General features: G+C 39.4%; 2 protein-coding genes and 1 non-coding gene across 15 annotated transcripts in view; all 3 read left to right on the forward strand.

The window, feature by feature from the left end:
* The window catches only part of LOC112119578 (E1A-binding protein p400-like), a 48660-nt gene extending 29393 nt beyond the window's left edge, over positions 1–19267 (forward strand). For 5 of the 9 annotated variants that reach the window (XM_026656950.2, XM_026656948.2, XM_026656953.2 and 2 more), the window contains exons 20-35: positions 412–710; positions 1701–1903; positions 1999–2168; positions 3232–3428; positions 4734–4845; positions 5617–5760; positions 6800–6955; positions 10447–10530; positions 11160–11288; positions 12057–12101; positions 12195–12348; positions 13001–13251; positions 13484–13657; positions 15614–15750; positions 18267–18382; positions 18997–19267. In XM_026656950.2, the coding sequence (XP_026512735.1) occupies positions 412–710; positions 1701–1903; positions 1999–2168; positions 3232–3428; positions 4734–4845; positions 5617–5760; positions 6800–6955; positions 10447–10530; positions 11160–11288; positions 12057–12101; positions 12195–12348; positions 13001–13251; positions 13484–13657; positions 15614–15750; positions 18267–18382; positions 18997–19190 (2565 nt within the window). In that variant the 3' untranslated portion in view covers positions 19191–19267. Of the gene's footprint in view, positions 1–411; positions 711–1700; positions 1904–1998; positions 2169–3231; positions 3429–4733; positions 4846–5616; positions 5761–6799; positions 6956–10446; positions 10531–11159; positions 11289–12056; positions 12102–12194; positions 12349–13000; positions 13252–13483; positions 13658–15613; positions 15751–18266; positions 18383–18996 lie in introns of those variants that run through there. The other 4 variants (XM_026656952.2, XM_026656951.2, XM_026656954.2 and 1 more) reach the window with 4 other exon arrangements.
* On the forward strand, positions 2582–2719 carry LOC112119589. The gene has a single exon (XR_002909125.2). It is a non-coding gene; the product is annotated as a small nucleolar RNA SNORA49 (small nucleolar RNA).
* A 2041-nt stretch (positions 19268–21308) lies between the features above and the next one.
* LOC112119582 (E1A-binding protein p400-like) overlaps positions 21309–24444 on the forward strand; it is a 65867-nt gene continuing 62731 nt past the window's right edge. For all 5 annotated transcript variants that reach the window (XM_026656944.1, XM_026656946.1, XM_026656945.1 and 2 more), the window contains exons 1-2: positions 21309–21353; positions 22794–24143. In XM_026656944.1, coding sequence (XP_026512729.1) covers positions 22824–24143 — 1320 coding nt within the window. In that variant the 5' untranslated portion in view covers positions 21309–21353; positions 22794–22823. The remainder of the gene's footprint in view (positions 21354–22793; positions 24144–24444) is intronic.

The following is a 24444-nucleotide window of genomic DNA, read 5'->3' on the forward strand; positions in this document are numbered from 1 at the left end:
GTGTGTGTGTGTGTGTGTGTGTGTGTGTGTGTGTGTGTGTGTGTGTGTGCGCGTGTGTGTGTGCGTGCGTACATACGTACATACCAAGTAGAACAGTATGTTAACAAAGCATGCAGAATATACTTCCTACATATTGTGTAAGATAGAGGAAAAGTTTCCAACAGCAGGCATGACATGGGAAAGCTAATTTGTTGATTGCTTTAAAATGTCCTATCCCAATATCTACATTTTCATCATACTTGTACAATTCTTTACTGCATTTTGTTTGTTACCTAATCTTCCCACACTTTCATTATTGGAATTCACACTTAAGATAAAGTTTCTCTTCCACAACTTATGTTTGTGTGTTCTTTTGTTTACGTAAGATATATCTAGTCAAAGTATATCAATAACAGAATTTCATTATAAAAGACAGCGTTTGAGGAAAGGAACAAGCACCTAAAAGAGCGCCTGGACAGAATATTTTCTGGAAATGAGCGACGTTGTTCCAGAGTCCCATTGTATGGCAGAGACTTATTAGGAATTTGCTCTTTGATTGGTGAAAAAAAGATTCCTCAGCAGAGTTCTACCAGGGACAACAAATGGAGGTGGGCTGGTTTTGTGAACTGTTGCCTTTCTTCAAGTGCCTCAGGAGGCCAAAATGATCCACTGCAAGCCCTGATCCTGACATCGGATCAGCGACAGGAATCCCTAAAGGATTATATTAATAGGTAATAGTAGTTTAATATAAAACTGACAAATCTATATTTTATCTGGTAGTAAAATCTGGGATTTTCTGAAGGCATTCCTCTCAGCTGTCCTATTAATAGACTTATTTACATTTGTCTTACACAAACTTTACCACAAAGCTTTCCCTTCTGTAAAATATGTATATTACAACTGCAGAATCATGAAAACTATTCTTTTTGCTAAAGAAAGTAAATCTGTTACATCAAGTTTCCTGCACTATTTTTTGTTTCCCTCATGTTTAATTGTTCTCCCAGGCTGTGTCTACATTTTGTATCCTGGCAGGTAAGAAGGTACTGTGGTTGTAAATTGCGTGGTAATCCCAGGTTATCTACAAATATTAAACATTTTACGTTGTTTCTTTTTTAAATCCACAAAAAAAACCATTCAGACATTTCTGACTCTTTTTTTTTTTTTTAAAAGTTAAATCTAGGGTCCATACTGAACAACAAATATAGATGAGTAAAAGATAAACTAAAGAGGAAATAAAAAGGGGAGAGGAATAGTGTGTATCTGGTTAGTTAGGATTTCTCTTACCCCACGTTCATCTGTAGAGGTAGGTACACCAAGGAGTCCTTGGTTCTCCATGGCATGACATAAAGCTTTTATCCATCCATTCACTTTCAAGTGCCTTTTTCCACTCTCCAACCCATAATCTCATTCTCTCACTTTCTCAATGCAGCAGGTAAAATCACTGATTCAACCTACACTTAAGAGGATGGGTTGCAGAATGATCAATTACTACTGTATATAAGACACCCTGGGAACAAGAATATAAAAAATTATGTCATAGTCAGAAAAGCACACGTGAGGTTTAATAGTTATTAAATATGAGGAAGATGATTGGATGAGGTATTATGCTGGCAGACACTTAATATTATAATACTGGTTTTGAATATTTAGCTCAGTGTTCCATAAAGACTGCGGATTTTTTAGCAGCTCAGGCTATATTAAAGTTTTGCTTCATTTTACAGCACTCTCTGTGTACTGCCGGCCGCAGTTGCTGCTCCCGCATATTTGCGTGTCGGAAATCCTCCCCTTTCATATAGGCATGGAATGAAAATTTTCAAGCAGAATCTTAAAGAGCAGGCAGCTCCCTATTTACATCAGCTACAACAGATTACAACTCCACGCTTACTACAGTTCCCTGATCGCCGACTGGTGCAGTTTGATTCAGGTAAAGGAGAATGGGTGGCAATATTATACAGACCTCCTTTCTCTGACACTTGACTGCTGCATGCAAACCTTTATATTATTCTCTTTCAAAAACAGGCAAATTGGAAGCTCTTGCTGTCTTGCTTCAGAAGTTGAAATCTAAAGGACACCGTGTGCTGATTCTCACACAGATGATTCTAATGTTAGATATACTGGAGCTGTTCTTAAATGTCCGTTTTCTCACCTACATAAGAATTGATGAAAATGTCAACTATGAGCAATATCTGGTGAGAGAGGCCTCTTAACATCTGTTTATTACTAATTCATATAACTGGAGGAAGAAAGCCCAAGTGGAGATTTATACGACAGCACTCTGTTGTTTTTTTTTTAAATTAAGTCTTCCTATTTGGCAGTGCCATAGGCCTATTATGTATTTGGCTAGAACAACTAAGTGGTAGTAGCACAGAAAACACATTTTGTAAAAACAGATCAATTAAATTGCTAGGTCTCAAGGAAGAGAGGAAGTTGCCAAGACCGCATATCCTGAGTTGTCCTGCTTCATGATGATTTCTTGTAGAGAGCCTTAAATCATTTTATCCCAGATGAACAGTAGCTCTTATGTTTTAATAATATTCGTGACTTAATGCTTGTGATTATACCGTCTGTAAATGCACGGTGAGTGTTTTTAAGTTTGTTGGCTTTTCCTCAGCCTTACTCCAGGGGCTTTTTTGCCTGTATAGTGCCCTGGCATTGCCTGAGGATAAATTAAAAATATGCTCATATCCCTCCCCAGTAGGACTCTGCATTTCCTTTGGGGCCTACAATTTGAGCAAACATTAACCTCCATAACATAGTTCTTCTTTCTCATTTTTCATCTCATATATATCACTGTGCTTTAAGCCAGATACAGTGTAAAACATCAAGAAAAATATTTTGCCTTAAAGCAGCATAGCAATCTGCACAGGACCGGGGAGGGAATTTAATTTAGCAAGTAAAAAGAGAAATCAAGAAGAAAGTATGCATAATGTAACAACAAAAGAAGATATTTGTGATGTGTTCTATGGAGGATAAATGGAATGACTGCATAGAGCTGTAGTATTTAGATTGGTCAACTAAAGCCTGATTCTAAAACATTTCAGAATAGTACCTAAATTAAATTTAGGATTATTTATTTGTGTCAATTTATAAAACATTCACAGTCTTTTTGTTAACACCTTTGACCTAGATCACAGAAATAAATAATAAAGTTAGCACTTTAAGATCTTCTTGTTCTTAAGATGTAGTAAAATGTAGTTCAAAGATTTCATGTACAACAATTTGGAGTTGTAACTATAACTCTTTCCCATTTAGGAGCTGATAAAAAGATTCAACAGAGATAAGCGAATCTTCTGTGCCATTCTTTCCTCCCACAGTCCTTCCATGGGTGGCAGTCACATAGAGGCAAACACTATTGTGTTCTGTGACACTGATTTAGATCCACTGATGCATGCAAAAGCTCAGGAATGGTGTGATACAATTGGGAGAAACAAAGACATCCACATATACAGGTGACACTAGTATTTAGAAGCCAGTGTAGCTGCTGTAAAACTGAAATGGGGAAAAATACTTAGACTGGCTGAAGTGCTCCTAGCAATGGCTTTGGGGTGGGGTTTTCAAAAGTGCTCAATGTTGGCCGAACTCTGCTTCCATTAAAATCAGTTCCACTATAAAACATTTGCATTCTGATGTTGGGATATTCTCCATCTGAAGACTTTTTGCCCCCTTAAGACTACTTAAAACCTTGTTCTTTTCCATCATTATATCTCTGTCTTCCTCTTCCATTTTTCTGTTCTCATATTCTAAATCATCTATATTTCTCAGTATTCTGTTCTGACTGTTACGGTTAATATGCCTGACAATCTCTTGATGATGATGGACAATAAATGTCCTTGCTGATTGAAGTCTATTGTTAGCTTTTGAAACCATTGACCAACAGGTGTTGGTGATCATGAGGCTCTAGTCTCACAGATTCATAGACTTACCACAAGAAGGGATCATCATGATAATCTAGTCTGACCTTCTGCACATTACAGAACCTCACCCACCCACTCCTGTAATAGGCCCATGACCTCTGGCTGAGTTTGTGAAGTTCTCAAATCTTGATTTAAAGACTTCAAGTTACAGAAGTTGTTCCAAAACTTCACTCCTCTGATGGTTTGAAACCTTCATCTAATTTCAAGCCTAAACTAGCGGATAGCCAGTTTATATCCATTTGTTCTTGTGCCAACGTTGGCCTTTATCTTAAATAACTCCTTTCTTTCTTTCTTGTATTTATCCCTCTGATGTATTTATAGAGAGCAGCCATCTCCCCTGACACTACTAGTGATGGAGGGCTTCTCTTAGGTGACTCTGCTAATTCCTGAACAGAGGGTTAAGCATATGGACACTTGCTTACCTTCTATGAAGTGCCACATACAGTAGTTGTAGTCTGACAGTTGCCCTTCTAAATGTTTGAAGCTATTGAGGGAGATCAACAGGAGGTATAGATTGTGGACTTTTCATACTGGGGATATGCATTGCAAGCATCTTTATGCTTTGAAGTTATTTTTACATAAAGTTGCTTTTTTTATTCCAAACTTTGTCCTGTATTTTGAAAATAACTGTGTTTTGAAAGTGATATTTGAACTTGTAAAAGAACTTTGAAGTTTTGCTTGAAAAAATCAGGGTCTCTAATAAAAATGCATAACAGGCCCTGAACTAAATTTGTGCTGCTAGACACTGCTATAATATAAAGAAAGTTAGCTGTAAAATGCTTAATTTCAGAAGAACATGCTTTTAATGTTGCTGTATTTACTGGGTGTTTTGTTCCACAGGCTTGTAAGTGGTAATTCCGTAGAAGAGATGCTGTTGAAAAATGGCACTAAATGTTTGATTAAAGAAGTAGCTGCTCAGGGAAATAACTATCCTCTGACGTTTTTAACACAGGTACTTCAAAATGTTTAAGCATGTGAGTAGTACTATTGAAGATGCATAAAAATTAAAGTTAAGTGCATATTTGAGAGACTTACTGGATTGGTGTCAGAGTGCTCAACACCTTGCAGCATTGCTGTCTTAAAGAGCAGCCTTTTGCCTAGGGCTAGTAATTTCTTTCATAAGCATGTAACATTAAACTATTATTGTAACAGTACATTTTGTGCCCGCATAGGAAATTTTCATGATGATTTTACAAGGCTAGTTTAAAAGCTACATCGATTGTTCTGTAGCACTTAGTAACTATGAAATGAATGTAGAAACATTTCTTTACATTTAAAGTTAAATTTCATCCAGAAGAATTTTTCAGATTTGTGTGGAGTGATTTTTTAAAAATTAATTTCCTGGTAGTACACTGTTAGGTTAAATGAAAAATAAGTTGTTTCAGCAATGACTCCCATTTAAAGGGGCTCACCTATTTCGACTGTGGACAAGATGGGCTGTAGAAAGAAATAGGGTAACTTGTATGTCCTCTGCATTCCATAAGGCAAGATCTGTCATATGATACCATTGTCAAGACAGGTCAAGTTGAGAACTTAATGACCTTAAGATCATCTTGTATTATGTGTTAAGAATTTTCATAGGTAATAGGTAATGCAATTATAATTCTCCCTTCACGGACAGACTGTTTACTGAAAGAACCAAGAATGTGGATTTAAGATAAAATCAGCCATTTCAAATTTTCTAATTATAATTGGGAATCCAAAACACCTTTTTGACTTTCAGCAAACTGCTCAGGAGTTATTTGAAGTCCATTCTTCGTTAGAGGACCTTGATTTCAGAGTCAAAGCTGGGGAGTTTGTGGTTCTTTCTGAGAAACCTTCCCTGGCAGAAACCATCTCGCCCAAAGTTGCACGACTTTTTGCAGAGGTAAGAAAGAGGAACAGAAATACTAATGGCCTGACTTCATTTCCACTGAAGTGTTTTTTTGTTTTTAGACAGGTTACTTGTACCCCAATATTTTAACTTTTGTATATATTGTATCAAGAATGAAAAAAGTTTAATTTAGACATAGTCGCTCAGGGATCAGTGTGATGTCTTGGCATCATTCACGTGCATACAGATTCTGCCCAGATTTGCTGAAAAGCTTGTTTAGATTCTTCTTTGGGGTGAACTGTGGCAGAGTTTTGGGGTGAAGCAAAGGTTTTATTGTTTTGGCATCAAAACCATATAAATTCAGTGGGTTTTGCAGGGCTGTAACCTGAAATCATATGAAAGTCAGTGATTTGGGCTGAAGTTTTTGCCTGAAACTCAAAACAAAACTTGGGATATAAATTCCACATGGATCACACCTAGAAAAGATTTTGGTCAACAAAACAAAATCATCATTTAAATACTATAATGATACATGCCTGAGTGTTACACACACAGAGCTATTTGTAATCCTTGTGAGATTAAATTTAAAGAATGAACTAAATGATTACAGCGAGCACTCCAGAGAATAAAGCTTTGTAACTGTTCATTCTGTAGCATGCCATAGATTTGTATTACTAAAATCTGATCCCAATTCTTAGTTGAAGTAAAAGCTCTAACCATCATAGACATTTTTTTTCTTTGATGGATGAGGGCAAATCATGTGTTCTCATTTTGTTTAATTTTAGCACTTCTGCTAAAAAATTGTGTGGTGATTTTTGAAATCTGAGGTAATAAAGAAAATAAAGAGAGGTCAATGATGAGAAAACTACCATGATTGTTTGTGCACATCACCGGTTCTTTATTTCCACAGTTGTGCTATTGCCCTATTCCTAGCTTTGTTCATTGAATCAAATGAAAAATGGCTTTATATTCAGCTAAGATTCTCATAAGTGTGTTTACTTTTCTAAAATTGAGAGTAAAGTCCAATTCCAATGTAACTTTTTATTACAATCACACACTGTATTTTTTCTTATAATGTTTTTAATATTTTCAAAAGGCTCTTAGCGTTGAACAGAGAAAAGAGGACCTTGGAAAATATGCACAAGAGGCAAGAATTGAGTCAAGAACTGAAGTAACTTCAGAGTTACGCTGTCCAAGAAGTATTAAGGCTCCGTCACAGTTAAAGGAATTGGATGACATTATGGATCTGGTAGAATTATGTCTCTTATTTTTATGTCTAACCTTTGGAAACATTTGAAAATAACTTCCTGTGTGGTAATGAAACACAATTTTATTGAAGTATCCCAACATCACCTCACTGGCATCAAACTGTCTTCTGTACAAACTGGATGGATACAGCTTGCTCAGGAAGGATAGACAGGGGAAAAAGGGAGGAGGTGTTGCCTTATATATTAAAAATGTACACACTTGGACTGAGGTAGAGATGGACATAGGAGACGGAAGTGTTGAGAGTCTCTGGGTTAGGCTAAAAGGGGTAAAAAACAAGGGTGATGTCATGCTAGGAGTCTACTACAGGCCACCTAACCAGGTGGATGAGGTGGATGAGGCTTTTTTTAAACAACTAACAAAATCATCCAAAGCCCAAGATTTGGTGGTGATGGGGGACTTCAACTATCCGGATATATGTTGGGAAAATAACACAGCGGGGCACAGACTATCCAACAAATTCTTGGACTGCATTGCAGACAACTTTTTATTTCAGAAGGTTGAAAAAGCTACTAGGGGTGAAGCTGTTCTAGACTTGATTTTAACAAATAGGGAGGAACTCGTTGAGAATTTGAAAGTAGAAAGCAGCTTGGGTGAAAGTGATCATGAAATCATAGAGTTTGCAATTCTAAGGAAGGGTAGAAGGGAGAACAGCAAAATAGAGACAATGGATTTCAGGAAGGCGGATTTTGGTAAGCTCAGAGAGCTGGTAGGTAAGGTCCCATGGGAATCAAGACTGAGGGGAAAAACAACTGAGGAGAGCTGGCAGTTTTTCAAAGGGACACTATTAAGGGCCCAAAAGCAAGCTATTCCGCTGGTTAGGAAAGATAGAAAATGTGGCAAAAGACCACCTTGGCTTAACCACGAGATCTTGCATGATCTAAAAAATAAAAAGGAGTCATATAAAAAATGGAAACTAGGACAGATTACAAAGGATGAATATAGGCAAACAACACAGGAATGCAGGGGCAAGATTAGAAAGGCAAAGGCACAAAATGAGCTCAAACTAGCTAAGGGAATAAAGGGGAACAAGAAGACTTTTTATCAATACATTAGAAGCAAGAGGAAGACCAAAGACAGGGTAGGCCCACTGCTTAGTGAAGAGGGAGAAACAGTAACAGGAAACGTGGAAATGGCAGAGATGCTTAATGACTTCTTTGTTTCGGTCTTCACCGAGAAGTCTGAAGGAATGCCTAACATAGTGAATGCTAATGGGAAGGGGGTAGGTTTAGCAGATAAAATAAAAAAAGAACAAGTTAAAAATCACTTAGAAAAGTTAGATGCCTGCAAGTCACCAGGGCCTGATGAAATGCATCCTAGAATACTCAAGGAGCTAATAGAGGAGGTATCTGAGCCTCTAGCTATTATCTTTGGAAAATCATGGGAGACGGGAGAGATTCCAGAAGACTGGAAAAGGGCAAATATAGTGCCCATCTATAAAAAGGGAAATAAAAACAACCCAGGAAACTACAGACCAGTTAGTTTAACTTCTGTGCCAGGGAAGATAATGGAGCAAGTAATTAAGGAAATCATCTGCAAACACTTGGAAGGTGGTAAGGTGATAGGGAACAGCCAGCATGGATTTGTAAAGAACAAATCATGTCAAACCAATCTGATAGCTTTCTTCGATAGGATAACGAGTCTTGTGGATAAGGGAGAAGCTGTGGATGTGGTATACCTAGACTTTAGTAAGGCATTTGATACGGTCTCGCATGATATTCTTATTGACAAACTAGGCAAATACAATTTAGATGGGGCTACTATAAGGTGGGTGCATAACTGGCTGGATAACCGTACTCAGAGAGTTGTTATTAATGGTTCCCAATCCTGCTGGAAAGGCATAACGAGTGGGGTTCCGCAGGGGTCTGTTTTGGGACCGGCTCTGTTCAATATCTTCATTAACGACTTAGATATTGGTATAGAAAGTACGATTATTAAGTTTGCGGATGATACCAAACTGGGAGGGATTGCAACTGCTTTGGAGGACAGGGTCATAATTCAAAATGATCTGGACAAATTGGAGAAATGGTCTGAGTTAAACAGGATGAAGTTTAACAAAGACAAATGCAAAGTGCTCCACTTAGGAAGAAAAAATCAGTTTCACACATACAGAATGGGAAGAGACTGTCTAGGAAGGAGTACGGCAGAAAGGGATCTAGGGGTTATAGTGGACCACAAGCTAAATATGAGTCAACAGTGTGATGCTGTTGCAAAAAAAGCAAACGTGATTCTGGGATGTATTAACAGGTGTGTTGTGAGCAAGACACGAGAAGTCATTCTTCCGCTCTACTCTGCTCTGGTTAGGCCTCAGCTGGAGTATTGTGTCCAGTTCTGGGCACCGCATTTCAAGAAAGATGTGGAGAAATTGGAAAGGGTCCAGAGAAGAGCAACAAGAATGATTAAAGGTCTTGAGAACATGACCTATGAAGCAAGGCTGAAAGAATTGGGTTTGTTTAGTTTGGAAAAGAGAAGACTGAGAGGGGACATGATAGCAGTTTTCAGGTATCTAAAAGGGTGTCATAAGGAGGAGGGAGAAAACTTGTTCACCTTAGCCTCTAAGGATAGAACAAGAAGCAATGGGCTTAAACTGCAGCAAGGGAGGTCTAGGTTGGACATTAGGAAAAAGTTCCTAACTGTCAGGGTGGTTAAACACTGGAATAAATTGCCTAGGGAGGTTGTGGAATCTCCATCTCTGGAGATATTTAAGAGTAGGTTAGATAAATGTCTATCAGGGATGGTCTAGACAGTATTTGGTCCTGCCATGCGGGCAGGGGACTGGACTCGATGACCTCTCGAGGTCCCTTCCAGTCCTAGAATCTATGAATCTATGAATCTATGAATCTAAACAGCAATTAATTGCAAAGCCTTGGGTGATTGGCATAACTAGCTCAGACTATCTATTGGGTCATCAACATAAACTTTTCAGTCAGCAAGTTTTCTCTTGAGACAGTGAGTGCTCTGGGGTAAAAGTAAATGGTTTTACATAACCAGAAAGCAACCCCAGCACTTTCCCAGATGTATGTGCAACCCTCTATCCTCTTCCTAATGATCAAGTTAGCTATTTTTAGAGTTTCCTCTATTTCCTTAGTCTGATTGGACCTTCGTTTCCCATCCCTGTCACTCTACGGACAGCTCTGTTTAGTCTCTGCACAGGGGAATATCCTGCTTACTGGAAAGCAATTAAGGCTTCTTTACAGTGTACAGGTGGTATTCTCTTCCTTTTTCAGATGGCAAAATGGAGACCAAGACATTCTGGCCTATCCCCGGCCATACTGTGAGTCAGTAACAGAGCTAGGATTAGAACTTGGGAATTTTTGGCCCTCAGGCCTATGTTCTGACCATCAGACCATGCTACTTTTTTGTGCGTCAGAAATAAAGAATGCTCTTTTTCCTAAATAACTGGTAAAATAGGTTTGTATTTTAATTATAAACCTAAATAAGTAGCAGTATTTGAAAATGTGTTTTCCTAAACAGCTGACGCCAATTGAAAAGTATGCTTTGAATTACTTGGAATTATTTCATGACTACAGTGATCAGGGAAAGCAGAAAGTCAATGAGGTAAGGAAATACATTTCACTACTGGCAATATACTATTAGAAAAATGGTAACCAGTATCGCTGAGGCTTTCGTGACAGCCCTTTGTGCAGCTGCGGCGCAATACAGACGATGACGCACATTGTCAAGGAATGCCTGCTGACTAGGTTCAGCAATGGCCTAGAAGAACCTCATCATGCCACTGAAGATGCCATTGGCTAGACGACAATGCACACACTAAATAAATAAATTTAGAAAAATACTATTGGAACTCTTGTCACTGAAGCTTTGTTTAAAATGGTTATGCTTAACATTACATTAAAAAAAAAAAAAGAATAAGGACGAAAAAGACTTAGTGAGCATTTATCCCTTGCTAAAATACGTTTTGTGTCTATGGATGGAGTGGTAGGTTTGTTTCTGTGTCCTGGCATTTCCTGTCTTACTCCATGAGAATGCAGGTTGATCTTAGTAAACTCTTTGTACCACTATGTTGTCATGTCAATAAATGCATCCATTCCTAATTATCATATCCACATATGTGGCAATCCACTTCTAAATATCATTTAATTTTTTGTGAAAAGCTAGGCAGTTACTTTCTGAGATTGCAATGCTGTAAGGCTTAATTTAATTTTACTGGATTTCCCTGTTAAAAGGAGTCGAAAACTGCAAACAGAGAGTGGGAACTCAATCATATCAAGAAGCTGAAGGAAAAGGAAGATGAAATGCAGTGGGAGGAGGAGGAAGAGCTCCTAACCTACACTAGGCAAGATGCCTATAACATGGTAATTTCAAAGTAACCTTAGTTCTCGCCTTTCATGAAATTATGTTTTTGTGATGATCAGTGTGCATTTAAGAGTGAGTTGGTGGTACCTATTACACTGGCTCCCACCTTGTACCCTGTAACTCTAGTTTGTAGTCTTGTCCACAGAAACAACAAGGAGTCTGGTGGCACCTTAAAGACTAACAGATTTATTTGGGCATAAGCTTTCGTGGGTAAAAACCTCACTTCTTCAGATGCATCCATCTGAAGTGAGGTTTTTACCCACGAAAGTTTATGCCCAAATAAATCTGTTAGTCTTTAAGGTGCCACCAGACTCCTTGTTAGTCTGTATCTACAAAAACAACACGGCTACCCCCTGATACTTGTCCACAGAAGTGACCCTAATCTTTCCTAATTTTGTAGAATTGATGGTTTCTGTTTGGGGAAAAAACAAGAAAGTCCATAGGCTGATTTGTCTTGACATCTGGCATTGTTGGCAATCCTAAGCAAAAAGTGGGAGGTCAAGATTGATTAGGAATGAGGCTTGAGAGGAGGGCAGAGGAGAAGGAGGAGGAAATGAAAGCACTGATGCGGCTGGGAGTGATAGTGTGCTGCACCTTGAAGCTGATCTGCTTCATTAATGCACTTATATTTAATTTTGGAGTAATTGTAACTATTTACTATAGTTATTGTAAATATACCTATTCATTGTTAGCTGCTTGTTTGTATATGTTGGGATCTCTTCACTGGTATCATTGGTATCATTAAGAGTTGTATCTTTCCTGTACAGGAATATGTCTATGAAGACCCAGATGGGCAAATAGAAAGAATGCCAGTAAGTCAGTAATTTTTTTTTTTGAAGAGGAAATAAACCTATCTGCAGTTAGTTAACTATTCATGACGACATATAATCTGTGTTTTTTTTCAGATTTGGACTCCCCTTACTCTGCCTCCAGATCACAATAACGTCTACATTGATGCTGTTACATGTCTGATGTATGATTCCACACCAATTTCAGAGTCTAAGCTGCCCCCTTTGTATGCCAGGAAGGAGAGTAAGCAATTCAGAATGGATCCATCTGGTAGCCTTTCCTTATTTATTTCTTTGTAAATAAAATGGAAAATTTCACAAACTCAAGTGGCCAAATTTTAAAAAACATTTATATGTTCATACCTAAAGATTAGGGTGTTTTGTATACCATTTCTCTAAGCAAATTAGATTTTTTTTTTATTGATGTGAATGATTTTGAGTGCTGACTTAGAGACAGGGTGGAGTGCCTTTTGAAAATTGGGTGCTAGAAGTCTTAACCTTTATTTTCTGAACTAGAAATAGAAATGAATGAATGAAATTAACAGTGACTGAGCAGTGAAACCTGTGTCATTCTCCCTCTTGCCCCCACCCCCAATTAGGCTTATTTCCTGTCTTGAGAATCACATTCAGTACATTATTTAAGCTACAGTAAAAACGAAAATGAAAAACTATAGTAGCTGTGGTTTAGTAGTAATTAAAGGAAGTCAAAGCTATTATGATTGAAGAGTTAAGTTAGAAATCACTGGTCTTATTAAATTTATTCATAGCTGACAATAAATTGAAGGTAGACACCTTTTTACAATACAAAACACAGTATTGTGAACACTTCTCTAGTAGAGCCGGATGACTGCTATAGTCATTTTTTGCTTTAACAAAGTTCCATCCATCCTTTCACTGAAATGATTCCCTCGTTTCACTGATAGCTGCAGGTAGGAGGAAGAAACATCGTCATGGAGAGGTGGCTATTCCTCGGTCACTTTTTCACCGAGCGACTCCAAGAATGTTGAAAATGCGTCGAAAGGGTAACAAGCAGAAGACCATGCTGCTGAAACAGCAAACATATTTCACAAAACCTTTGCCTGCTGTTGTCAAACAAGCTGCTGAGGCTAGACGGGCAGCAGCTGGACAGGACAATCCTGAGTGGCTGATTAGTGAAGACTGGGCGCTGCTACAAGTAATAAAGTCCTTCTGTTTCATTATTGGGCTTTTTGAGTTTTTTAATTTTTGCTTTTAACTATAGTTTGTTTATTGGCTCCAGAAATAACGTTTCTCTGACTTTCTCTCTACAAAGTTATTTTCAGCATCTGTGAAATCTAATTAATTTGGTGACACACACACACACATTTACTTTACACTTTGTAGTATTAGTAGTATCATCCTGAGTCTTATACCTTCTTCTTTTCTAGGCAGTGAAGCAGTTACTGGAGCGTCCTTCAAATCTTGCCATTATGTCACCAGTGCACACACCCAATTGGGATCTTGTTAGTGACCTTGTTAATTCCTATAACCAAGTTTATCGTTCACCAAAACAATGCCAAAATCGATATGAAAATGTTATTATTCCAAGAGAGGAAGGAAAGGTGAGTTTAAATTGAATTGTGCATTCCTTTAACACACTAGGGGCACCAATTTATTCAGTTTTCATTGTAGACTGTACAGCATTTTTCTTGATCTATTGTAAAGCTGCCCTAGTATTCAGAAAGCATATGCTGTAAAATTCTGTATACCATGGTCTATTGGCAAGCATTATACACATTTCTCACACCAGACAATCAATATGGAGTATGTTTAATATATCACATTAAATAAATTTACAAAATGTATTCCACTAATACTGGACAAAATTTTACATGCCTACTTTGACTGACTAGTTTGAATAGAATACAGTGATGTAACAGAGTACAGAATATATAGATTAACAAAATGATTGTGATTACATCTGATATTAAGGAAGAAATTAAAAAATCTGAATTAACTTTGATACTATGGTGTAGATTATAACTTTCCCTTATCGACTGGGTACTTAAATTTGATCCAAGCAATGGTGGTTCAATCTTTACCAAAGCCTGATTCTCTGTCACTAATTGAGGATTGAAACAGACATCCTGGAATAAAATGAGAATAATTTATACAGAAGAGCAGACTGATTTTAGTGTTTATCAGTTAAACAAGTTACAACACAGTAGTAAATTCTGTTTGAATAAGTCTTCATTAGAGCTAAACGAATAATTTATTTTATATTTGGTAGTCAAACCAAAAAATCAGAAAAAAGATTTAGTTTCTAACCAAAGCTAAATTTGTTTGGTTTTCCTCACCTAAATGAAAAAACAAAAAAATTTTTTTGTTTGAGCTGAATGAAAGGTTTTGAATGTCAAATCAAATCAGTATTGTTGAAATGGTGTGTTGAATCAACATTGTCCAGATGAGATGTCGATGTTTCCAAATTTTTTTCAGTTTTTTTTTGGCTGAAACTGTTTGCTGAATTTGACCTGAATTCACAAATAGTTTGAGCTCCCTGTCCCCCAAATGCATTTTTTGGCAAATGTTTACTATTTGCCAAAAATATTTCACTCAGCTCTTGCTTTTATGCAGAGTAGAGGCAAAAGTGTTAGTGTTAAATAATTAATTCTTTGGGTCAACTCTAATTGGTGCCTCCTGGATTAGTCGTGGTATCTTTCTGGAAGTGATTCTTTGGACTCAAATTATTATCATCAGACTTTATCACATACTTGAGTCATAAGTGAGACTCCCTGAAATGTTGTCTGTGCAATTTAGAAGCATTACTGTTAATTGGCTATAACTATAGTGTGCAAAAAATAAAACTAAAATATTGTAACAATATCTTCTCTTGTGACTGATTTTGAAGGTCAACTAAAGGAGAAAGCAAAAACTAGTTATGAGTGTGGTTTTTCAGAGAGAGATACCTGACGATATCAAATAAGACACGTGTTAAATTTAATTTTGCACTATATAGTAAACAAGAAGTTAAAATTAAGTTTCTAACTTTCTTTTGTCAATATAAGGGATTTACCTCTTTGCAATCAGGTCAGGGAGATAATGCAGTGATTATTACATGATTATTATAACCTTAACAGTTAAGAGAAGTTGAGTTATGAGAGAGAAAGAGAGACAGACCATGCACACACCTATTATTATGAAAACATTTGAGTCCTTAGAGTGAGAGATGAACCACAGATATGAGCTTATTGACTTGATGAATGACCTTATACAAGTCACTTCATGTCTTTGACTCAGTTTTCTGTCTGTAAAATTAGGAAATTACATGGTATTTTCAGGTTTAACTGACATTTCCAAATTCCCTGATGGTGAAAAACACTATAGAAGTGACTATTTAATAACCGATTAGTTGGTAAATTTTAAAACAAAAATGACAAGGCAGTTATTTCTTTTTAGTATCTTCAAGTGGGAAAAAATTGAATTAGAATGGGTCAGTCCGGTTTAATGTAAACTATAATTTTTGAGATATTACAGTGGTGACTCACGGCATTTATCATCTGATGCTATTTTTATTTCAGAACATCAATAGTCACCCTGTTTGTACCAGACAGATCTATGCTGAAGACCAGAATGCTGCACACACGCAACTTTACATGAGTCACTTTGATTTAATGAAAAAGATAGCAAGAAAAAGAAGTCCGTCAGTTAAACCTCTGTATGTTTACTTAAAGCCCATATCATTTACATGTTTTAAATCTGATAAAAATGATGTTGAGAATGTGTGTGTGTGTGTGTGTGAGAGAGAGAGAGAGAGAGAGATGCAAACACACACAGACAATTCCATTATACTTCTCAAAGGTGTTCTGATTCCACAGATATTCTTGTGAATTTCAGTTTTGGCATGATTACCTTCCTGAAGAATCCAAATCATGCTTCGGTACTTGCAGTACTCGCATTACTTGTTGTAATGTCTCAATTGCACCGCCAGCTAGCTGTATGAATGGTGAGGTGGGCATGCCCCACTGATCAGTTATCTCCCTTATGCCCCTCTTAATCCCAGCAATATGGCTACCATCCTTTTGAGTAATGAGAACTGCATAAAACTCTGCAACTATGGTCCCACCCTAAGAATGACTCTTTAAAAATGGCATTGTGAAATTCATTGATTTGTCCATTTTTTAGAACCTACAACCTGCAAACTTACAATAAGCTTTTAGAGCTAAACTGTGTTCTTTACATGTCATGCATCATATCCAGTAAGAAGGTCTGCAGATTAAATTGTGCCCTCTACCACATTCGTGCCATCCCATTGTGGTGTAACGGGGTTTGCTCTAACCTTACTGAGGCCAAAATCTGAACTATGGGGTACAACAGGTATAACTGAGGACAATGTAGAACAACAGTGAAAGGGGAAGTTGGAAGTTTTGTTAGATGGGTCAGGACCACTGGGTCTTTTGGCACATGCAGAAGTATGAGAGAAGTATAAGACTGTGGGATAAGCACTATAGTTTGGTTCAGCTAAAATGATCAGCAGTGAAATAGTTGACAGTTTAAACATCAACACAGTTATCTTCATATTTCAGATTTAAAGGCTATTGATATAAACTGGGCACTTTACACATCTAGCTACTCTGAAAAGGATAACTAGCCATCAGAACTAGCCAGGCAAGGACTGGAGTGCATGTTGCATCTGTTGAAAGGGTGGCAGAACTGTTGCTGCAGTGTGTTTGGGTCAGGCAGAATTCCTTTCAAGAATTTCCAGTACAACAGGGTGCCTCTGCACACACTATAGCATGACTGTTACTTGAGAGCCACAGTCCTACAACTTCTGCTCATTAAGAGAGGAGGAAGTCTGAATTGCTGTAAAACAAGGTTATTGGAGAAACCTCATTGTTCAGGCTATATTTTGGCAACCTGGATCAATTATTTTTAGGACATCCAAAAACAATGGCTGCTTTTCACTTGTATGTTTGATAGGAAGGGAGAATGGGAAGATGATGGGCAAGATATAGATCAGGATTAGGGTGTAAATCTGAACTCCAATCCTTATCTAGTTTGCTGTCGTCTCTTTTGAACCTTGTAGGCATCAAACAAAGGCCTAGTTTTCACACAGATGCATCAGTTTAACTAAAGGTGTGATTTAAAAAAAAATCAGTTTAATTAAATCAATGTAACATTGTGTATGGACACTCTTAAGGCATGTCTATACAAACTGTGTGTGGCAAGCTGGTGTGTAAATCTATATTGCTCCAGCCTGCTGTGCACTGACTGCATGGTCCCTGCACTCTAGATGATTCCTAGTATATTTGACCTTTTGCTATTTCAAACAGCAGTGTATAAAGTGAACCAGGGAATGCCTAGCACGCATTAATAGGATAAGCAGCAGGGTCACACCAAGAGTTAGGCCTGGTCTACACTAAAGAGTTAGGTCGACCCAGCTGTGTTGCTCAGAGTTGTGAAAAATCCACACCCCTGATGTGTAGTTAAACTGACCTAACCCCCGCCATAGCCAGTGCTAGATTGACGGAAGAATTTTTCCATCAGTTTAGCTACAGCCTCTCTAGGGGAGTGGGGTGGATTACTTATGCTGATGGGAGAACCCTTCCCGTTGGCATCAGTAATGTATACACTGAAGCACAACAGCAGCACAGCTGCAGTGCAACTGCTGTGCCGCTGTAGCGTTTCAAGTGTAGAGAAGCCCTTAGTGTGCAACAGACTGGTATGCTGTAGTTTTACACCCCAGCTTGCCGCACACTAACTGTTCATCTAGACAAGCTCTTAAGTAGATTTAAACCTCTTTTATATAGGTTCAGGGCAAGGTAAACCGATGTAACCAGTTTTAAACCAATAGAGCAGTGGTGCCTAAACTTTTCAGGGTAATGCCCCCCCTTACCCGTGTCTGCGTCCCCCCAGAACCAGGAGTGGGGGAGGAGGGGAACATGGATGGGGTAAAGGGGCCGCAACTGGGGGTGAGTCTGGAGCCAGGAGTGGGGCTGGAAACATACTTTGCACTTCTATAGTGCCTTCCAAGACTAGAAAAATGTCCTGTTTGCCGTTGGAAGTGGATTTTTGTTAAATCCTCTCTGAAACTAAATTTTATATCACAATACTGTATACGGTTAGATAGAAATATAATATGAACAGTTAGACATTTTGATGATATTCTTAGAAGAAATGTGTGTTACATTCTAAATACTAACCTTTGCACCTTATTTTACTGCTGATTTGCAGGAGCCCAGACATTGGCTGTACATGTCCGTCAGTTTCCAAAACTTACACATCAAGTAGCTCAGCAACAGAGCCATCCATTCCCAGATTGTTCAAGGCCAAGCTACAGTGTAGAAAAGGTAAGCGGCTTTGCTTGCTGTCTCATTCAAATGATATATGCTTTTTGGTGTTGTTTTGACAGTTTTGCATGACTACTTTTTTTCTCATCGGTAGGCCAGGTACTAGAGATGATCTTCTCTTTAAGTGACCTGCTAAGGATTTTTTAAAAATTGGGTTTTCCAAGGTTCTGCTGTCAGCTCTGCCACTGATCAGTTCTGTAATCCTGGAGCAAATCAATCTTTCTACGAGTATCTTCCTATCTGTAAAATGAAAGCACTACTCACCTCACAGGCGTTTTCTGAGAATTAATGTTTGTACGGTGATTTTTGAAATCCCCGGATAGGTGCTACATAAGGGCAAAATATTATTATCTTTATTAACTCCAAGAATCCCGGTCTTATTTCTCCCATTTTATAAATGGCAAAATTAATTACTGAGAAATTAAGTGATTTTGCCCAAAATCACACAGTAAATCAGTATCAAGTTTGGGAATAGCATTTCATTCTCCTGACTTCCAGTCGTGTTCTTAGTCTCAGGCTTCTCCAGAGTTTCTGCCATCTCTTACTTTTGTTTCACATTTTTGACTGTGTAAAATGTACAATCAGCTAGTAACTTATCTTCATCTATAATTTAGGTTCAGGCTCAGTCACAGACTGCGGCAGTGTCCCAGTCACCACCTGCTGGTCACCACGCCTGAATGATTTCTGCAGCAATGGCTACAGCTCAGGTGATCCCCCAGAAGCCAATAGAGGAACAGGTCCTGACAATAGTCTCTCTCCAATCACTGACTCCAGGTGTACAGAACTCAGCAGCCTCAACCTAAATTAGCAAGTAAAAGTGCACATGAGGTTACCTACTTTCATACTGTGAAAGCATCTATGAAACCTTGAACTAAAGATTACATTAGAATAAGCAGAAAAGTACAGTATTTTATGTTTGCTAAACCATGACAATAAAATCTGCAGGTTGTCCACATTTTATTTTCCAAATGAAGACTGAGCACTTTTTTACAGACATAAATGCAAGAGAAGTTATTACTGAAATCTGAAAAAAAAATGTACTCAACATTGAAAATATATTAATTGGAATGTACAGATAAAAGGTCTGTTAAAATGAAATGCTTTCTGCTGACAGAAAATGACCATCCTGTACCAAAGCAGTGAATGACTAAATTACAGAGACAGAGGTGTAATCAACATGTTCATCATTGTGCTAGGCTATTGTCTCCAGAGCAATATCAAATAATAGCCAGTTATTCTTTAAACAGAACTACATTTTACTAGTGGAGTGTTGCACTAAATGGAATGCATAACAATGAAAACTGCTGACTTTTTTTGTTAGATCTACTGTAACTGAATAGCTGTCCTGTTAGGTGTATGGAAACAAAATGCAAACTGTAAATTTTTAGATGAATCTTTAGCGCTGTAAATTCAGTGAACACTGACATATTGCCTAAACAGTGTAAGTTGAACAATAAAGTGTCCTTTCTTTTCATATAAATTGCTTTCTTTCTGTCCTGTTTCTTTGTGCATGTCCAGGAGTGAAAGTAACTTAAAGGACTTACTGGTATGTCGGAGTCCTGAGCGGTCAACTGGAAGAGGCGATGTAAAGGCCCCGGGGCTCCGGCCACCGCAGAGCTCCGGGCCATTTAAATCCCTGCTGGAGCCCCAGGGCTCTGGCAGTCGGGCTCAGGAGGGGATTTAAAGGGCCCGGTGCTCCAGCCACTGCAGGGAGCCCTGGACCCTTTAAAGCGCCGCCCGAGCCCTGCTGCCGGAGCTCTGGTGGTGCTTTAAAGGGTCCGGGGCTCCCTGCAGCGGCCTGGGCCCTTTAAATCCTCACCGGAGCCCTGCCGCCGCTACCCGTGGTTGGCATGCCTCAGGATTGAGCCCCACGACTGAGCTGTTTAACTTGGCCAAAAAATTGCTCAGAATCAAAATGTGGAATAAAAAAATCTCAACCCAGGTGCAAATTTCAGCTCCACTTCTCTGAATCCAGGATTTAAATTTATTTTATTATAGCTTGCTACTAGACATAAGCAGCTGACTACTAGAAAGTAATGGCACAGCTAGTGAAATGGATATTGGAATTCTGAAGTAACGCAGGTTGTCTGTATAATTTTTGGCCCTCAGCTATTCCACAGCATTGCTGGTGAGGGCTTAAAGTCTAGGAGAGTTTATGGGTGCACAGTTCTTTTGTGTGAATTTCCATACCAGATTGTTAGGTCTTCACTTTTAGCAACTGTGCTATCACCACATACTCTATTATGAGATTAACTATGCAAAAAATAAAGGTTACCCAAAGAAAGCTCTTAACAGCTTTCTTTCTTTTTTTTTTTAAAGAGGAAATTATGCTAGTCCATAAAAAGGAATTAATTTACCATTCTGAAGTTCTCTAAGTGCAATTGGCTGTTGAAAGTGGCAACAACTATACAAATGCATAGTAAGCACTTCCCAAAGGATTTATCACAACAAATCATAACAGACCTTTTGTATATCTAAATACAGCTATACTGAAGGCGGTAATTTCTCAAATGGTACATTTAGTCTGTCCATAATGCTCTATGGGATTCCTCCTTTCTCCTCCCTCCCCCCTCTTTTTTTTTTTTTTTTTATAGCAAGCCATACCAATTTACATAAAGCACAAGAAAGTGAACACCAAACGACACTGAAATATCGAGGGAGCAGGGCCGAGGGGAGCCCGGCACCCCCGGCGGGGACCCACTTTCCATTCGCTCCTCCTAGGAAGCTGGGGACCGGGGCGGGGGGGACGGACACCTCCGCTACGCGGCCCCTTACCCCTAGCGCAATCCTGCTGCTCCCACGGTTTGGTTCGAGCCCTTGCGCATACTCAGTGAGGGCGTCTCGGTACAGGAATGGAATTCGCCGTTTGTCTCATATCAGCGCCCGTAGCGGATGTGTTCTCCCCCCTCCCCGGTGACGGTCCCCAGCTTCCTGTGAGGAGGGAATGGAAAGTGCGGCCCCGGCACCTGGGGTAAGTGGGTCCCCGCCGGGGGGGCCGGAGTGGGGGGTACCGGGCTCCCCTCCGCCCGGCTCCGTCCGCAGAGCCGAGCAGGCCCGGGGCTGAGGCCGGGCCCTGACTCCGGGGCACCCGTCCCACGCGCGGGGGGAGGCTGCGGAGCGGGCCTTGGTCTCTGCTCCCCGCCGCGCAGCGCGGCGCAAGGGGCGAGGGGGAACCAGGAGCCTGCCCCGCCGCCGGGGACGGGGGTTACCGGGAGTTCCCGTGGCCGTTAGGAGTTAAGTGTAAAGGGAAATTCACCCTCACCCCGCCCATGGCTCCCCGCTGAGCAGCATCCTCCCGCTTTGCACTGGCAGCGGTGTGAAGGGGTGTGTGTGTGTGTGTGTGTGTGTATACACACACTCGCATGCTCTGCGAGTCTCGGGGACATCCAGGACCGGTCTCTACAGACAAATCTTGGTTTCTGGACGGGCGTGGGGCCGCATGCAACTTGTTAAAATTAGGAGTTCTAACAAATCAGGATTCACTTGCCTGAAGTAATTCATGTTACAGGAGCACCGCTAATGCACATACTTCAAAGGGTAATCGCCCTTCCCGCTTTTCAGCCAGGAGGTTAATAGTGGGGTGTGCTGATGAGGTCTCATTATCAAGGGTTGATTAGGCATTTTCACTGATTTGTAGATTGCCATACATGATTAGTGTTTGACAGACAAATGAATATAACAACTCCTTGTTCCTAGGAGTTTAGATTTAAATAGCCAGCAACCATGACAAGAAATGGGGGAGTGAAGAGGTATGGCATACTATAGACCCACACATTTGTATGCAGTGAAGTATTAGAAATGGAACTGCAGTTTTCAAAATAAATGAGCAAGGTAGGTTTTTTAAAATACTAGCTTTCTTTTGATTCTCTTGCTAATTTGCAGTGCCCAGTCTTTGGCAATCGGTCTCCCTGTCAGTGCACATTAGTGAGATTGTACTACACTAGAATGCCAAATAACTTGAAAACCAGAACATTTTTCACTTTAGATAATGTTATTGAGCCAAAACAGATATGTTTAAAAAATGGAGCCTACATTACCTGTGGATATTCCACAGCAAATGGAAGGAGAAAGCAGTCTTTTAACTTTCATCTCAGCTTGGTTGGTCAAAAGAGGAACGTATCACTTGTAATTCCATTTTGCTGTGGGTTATTCCAGAATGTCTTAGTTGGCTAGAGAAGTGTATCAGAGGTTTAGATAGTAAATATATTTGTGGTGTTTGTGTTTCAGACCATCCATATCTTGAATAATTGCATGAAGGTTATTGTTTTAATTAACTATAAAGGTAGAATGTGTTCCTAATTTTGAGGCAGAAAAACTTCTAAATTCTTACTCAGATGTATATCTTCTAACATTCAGTTACCAAAAAAAATCTTTACCTTCACTAAATTTCTGTTTTTATGTGTTTCTTTAGAATTTACTTTAAAAAACAAAAAAGGTGAAAATGCACCATGGCAACGGTCCTCAGAATGCTCAGCGTCAGCTCCAGAGGTCCAGATCCTTCACAGGTAGTGAGGGAGAAGAGCAGCAGACAAACTTACCGCAGTCCCCTGCAACTTCATTTGCTCCTTCTGCAAGCCCATCTGCACCACAGTCCCCCAGTTACCAAATACAGCAATTTATAATGAGTAGAAGTCCGGTAGCTGGGCAGAATGTGAACATCACACTGCAGAATGTTGGACCAGTAGCATCAGGAAACCAACAGATAACACTTACCCCTTTGCCAATACCAAATCCCACATCACCAAATTTTCAGTTTAGCCCTCAGCAAAGGAGGTTTGAGCATGGATCTCCATCATATATTCAAGTTACTTCACCATTACCCCAGCAGGTTCAGTCTCAAAGCCCTACACAACCCAGTCCTGTACCAGTGCAGTCACTACCAAATGTTCGGGCAGGCACTCCGGGTTCTGGCTTGGGTATGTGCAGCCAGAGCCCTACTAGAGGATTTGTAGATGCTAGTTTGCTTGTGCGACAGATCAGTCTGAGCCCTTCAAATGGTGGACACTTTGTATATCAAGAAGGATCTGGAATTGCACAAATTGCTCAAGGAACTACAGCACAGGTACAAATTCCATCTTCTGGGGCACCTGCAACTGTACGAGAACGCAGGCTTTCACAACCTCATTCACAGACTGGTGGCACCATTCATCATCTTGGACCTCAAAGTCCTGTAGCTAGTGGAGCAAATATGCAACCTTTGACTAGCCCAGGTCATATTACAACTACTAACTTGCCACCGCAAATCAGCAATATTATTCAAGGACAGCTCATGCAGCAGCAGCAAGCACTTCAAGGGCAGCAGTTGAGCAGACCCATAGGATTTGATAGGGCTCCTGGTGGATTACTAGCTGGAGTTGGAGGATCACCTGCTTTTGGAATGACATCACCACCCCCTCCTACAAGCCCGTCACGAGCCACTGTACCACAGGGTCTGTCTAATCTTCCTCTTACTCCTACGGTAAGTACAGGAGTGAAAAAACAACCTAAAAAATTGGAGGAGATTCCACCTGCCACCCAAGAAGCTGCTCAGATGAGAAAGCAGTGTTTGGATCATCACCACAAACAGATGGAGATTCTGAGGGAGACTTTTAAGGAATATTTGATTGAACTATTTTTCTTGCAACATCTTCAAGGGAATATGATGGACTTCTTAGCTTTTAAGAAGAAACACTGTGTTCCATTACAAGCATACCTTAGACAAAATGACTTGGACCTTGAGGAGGAGGAAGAGGAAGAACAATCTGAGGTTATCAATGATGAGGTAAGAAATCTATTTGTTAATAGTTTGGAATAAAACACTAAATGAAATTGTGGCAATTGGATACCAAAGTATGTATTATACCCTAAATTATACCTTAGAAATACCTTAAATTTTATTTCTGATTGAAGTAATAGAGCAGACTTTTTAATGAAGATTCTGAGTGAATTGTAATTTTGCTATGTGAAGATTAAAACTGCAGGTTGGTTTGAGCATGCAATTGGAAGCGTATATTTTCAGAACAGAGGTAATTTAATAGAGGGGGAAAGAATTAGGGCTTTGAACAGGGCCGGCTCCAGGCACC

The sequence above is a fragment of the Terrapene carolina genome, unplaced genomic scaffold, assembly GCF_002925995.2.
Source record: "Terrapene carolina triunguis isolate 2854851 unplaced genomic scaffold, T_m_triunguis-2.0 Scaffold234, whole genome shotgun sequence".
NCBI lineage: Eukaryota > Metazoa > Chordata > Testudines > Emydidae > Terrapene > Terrapene triunguis.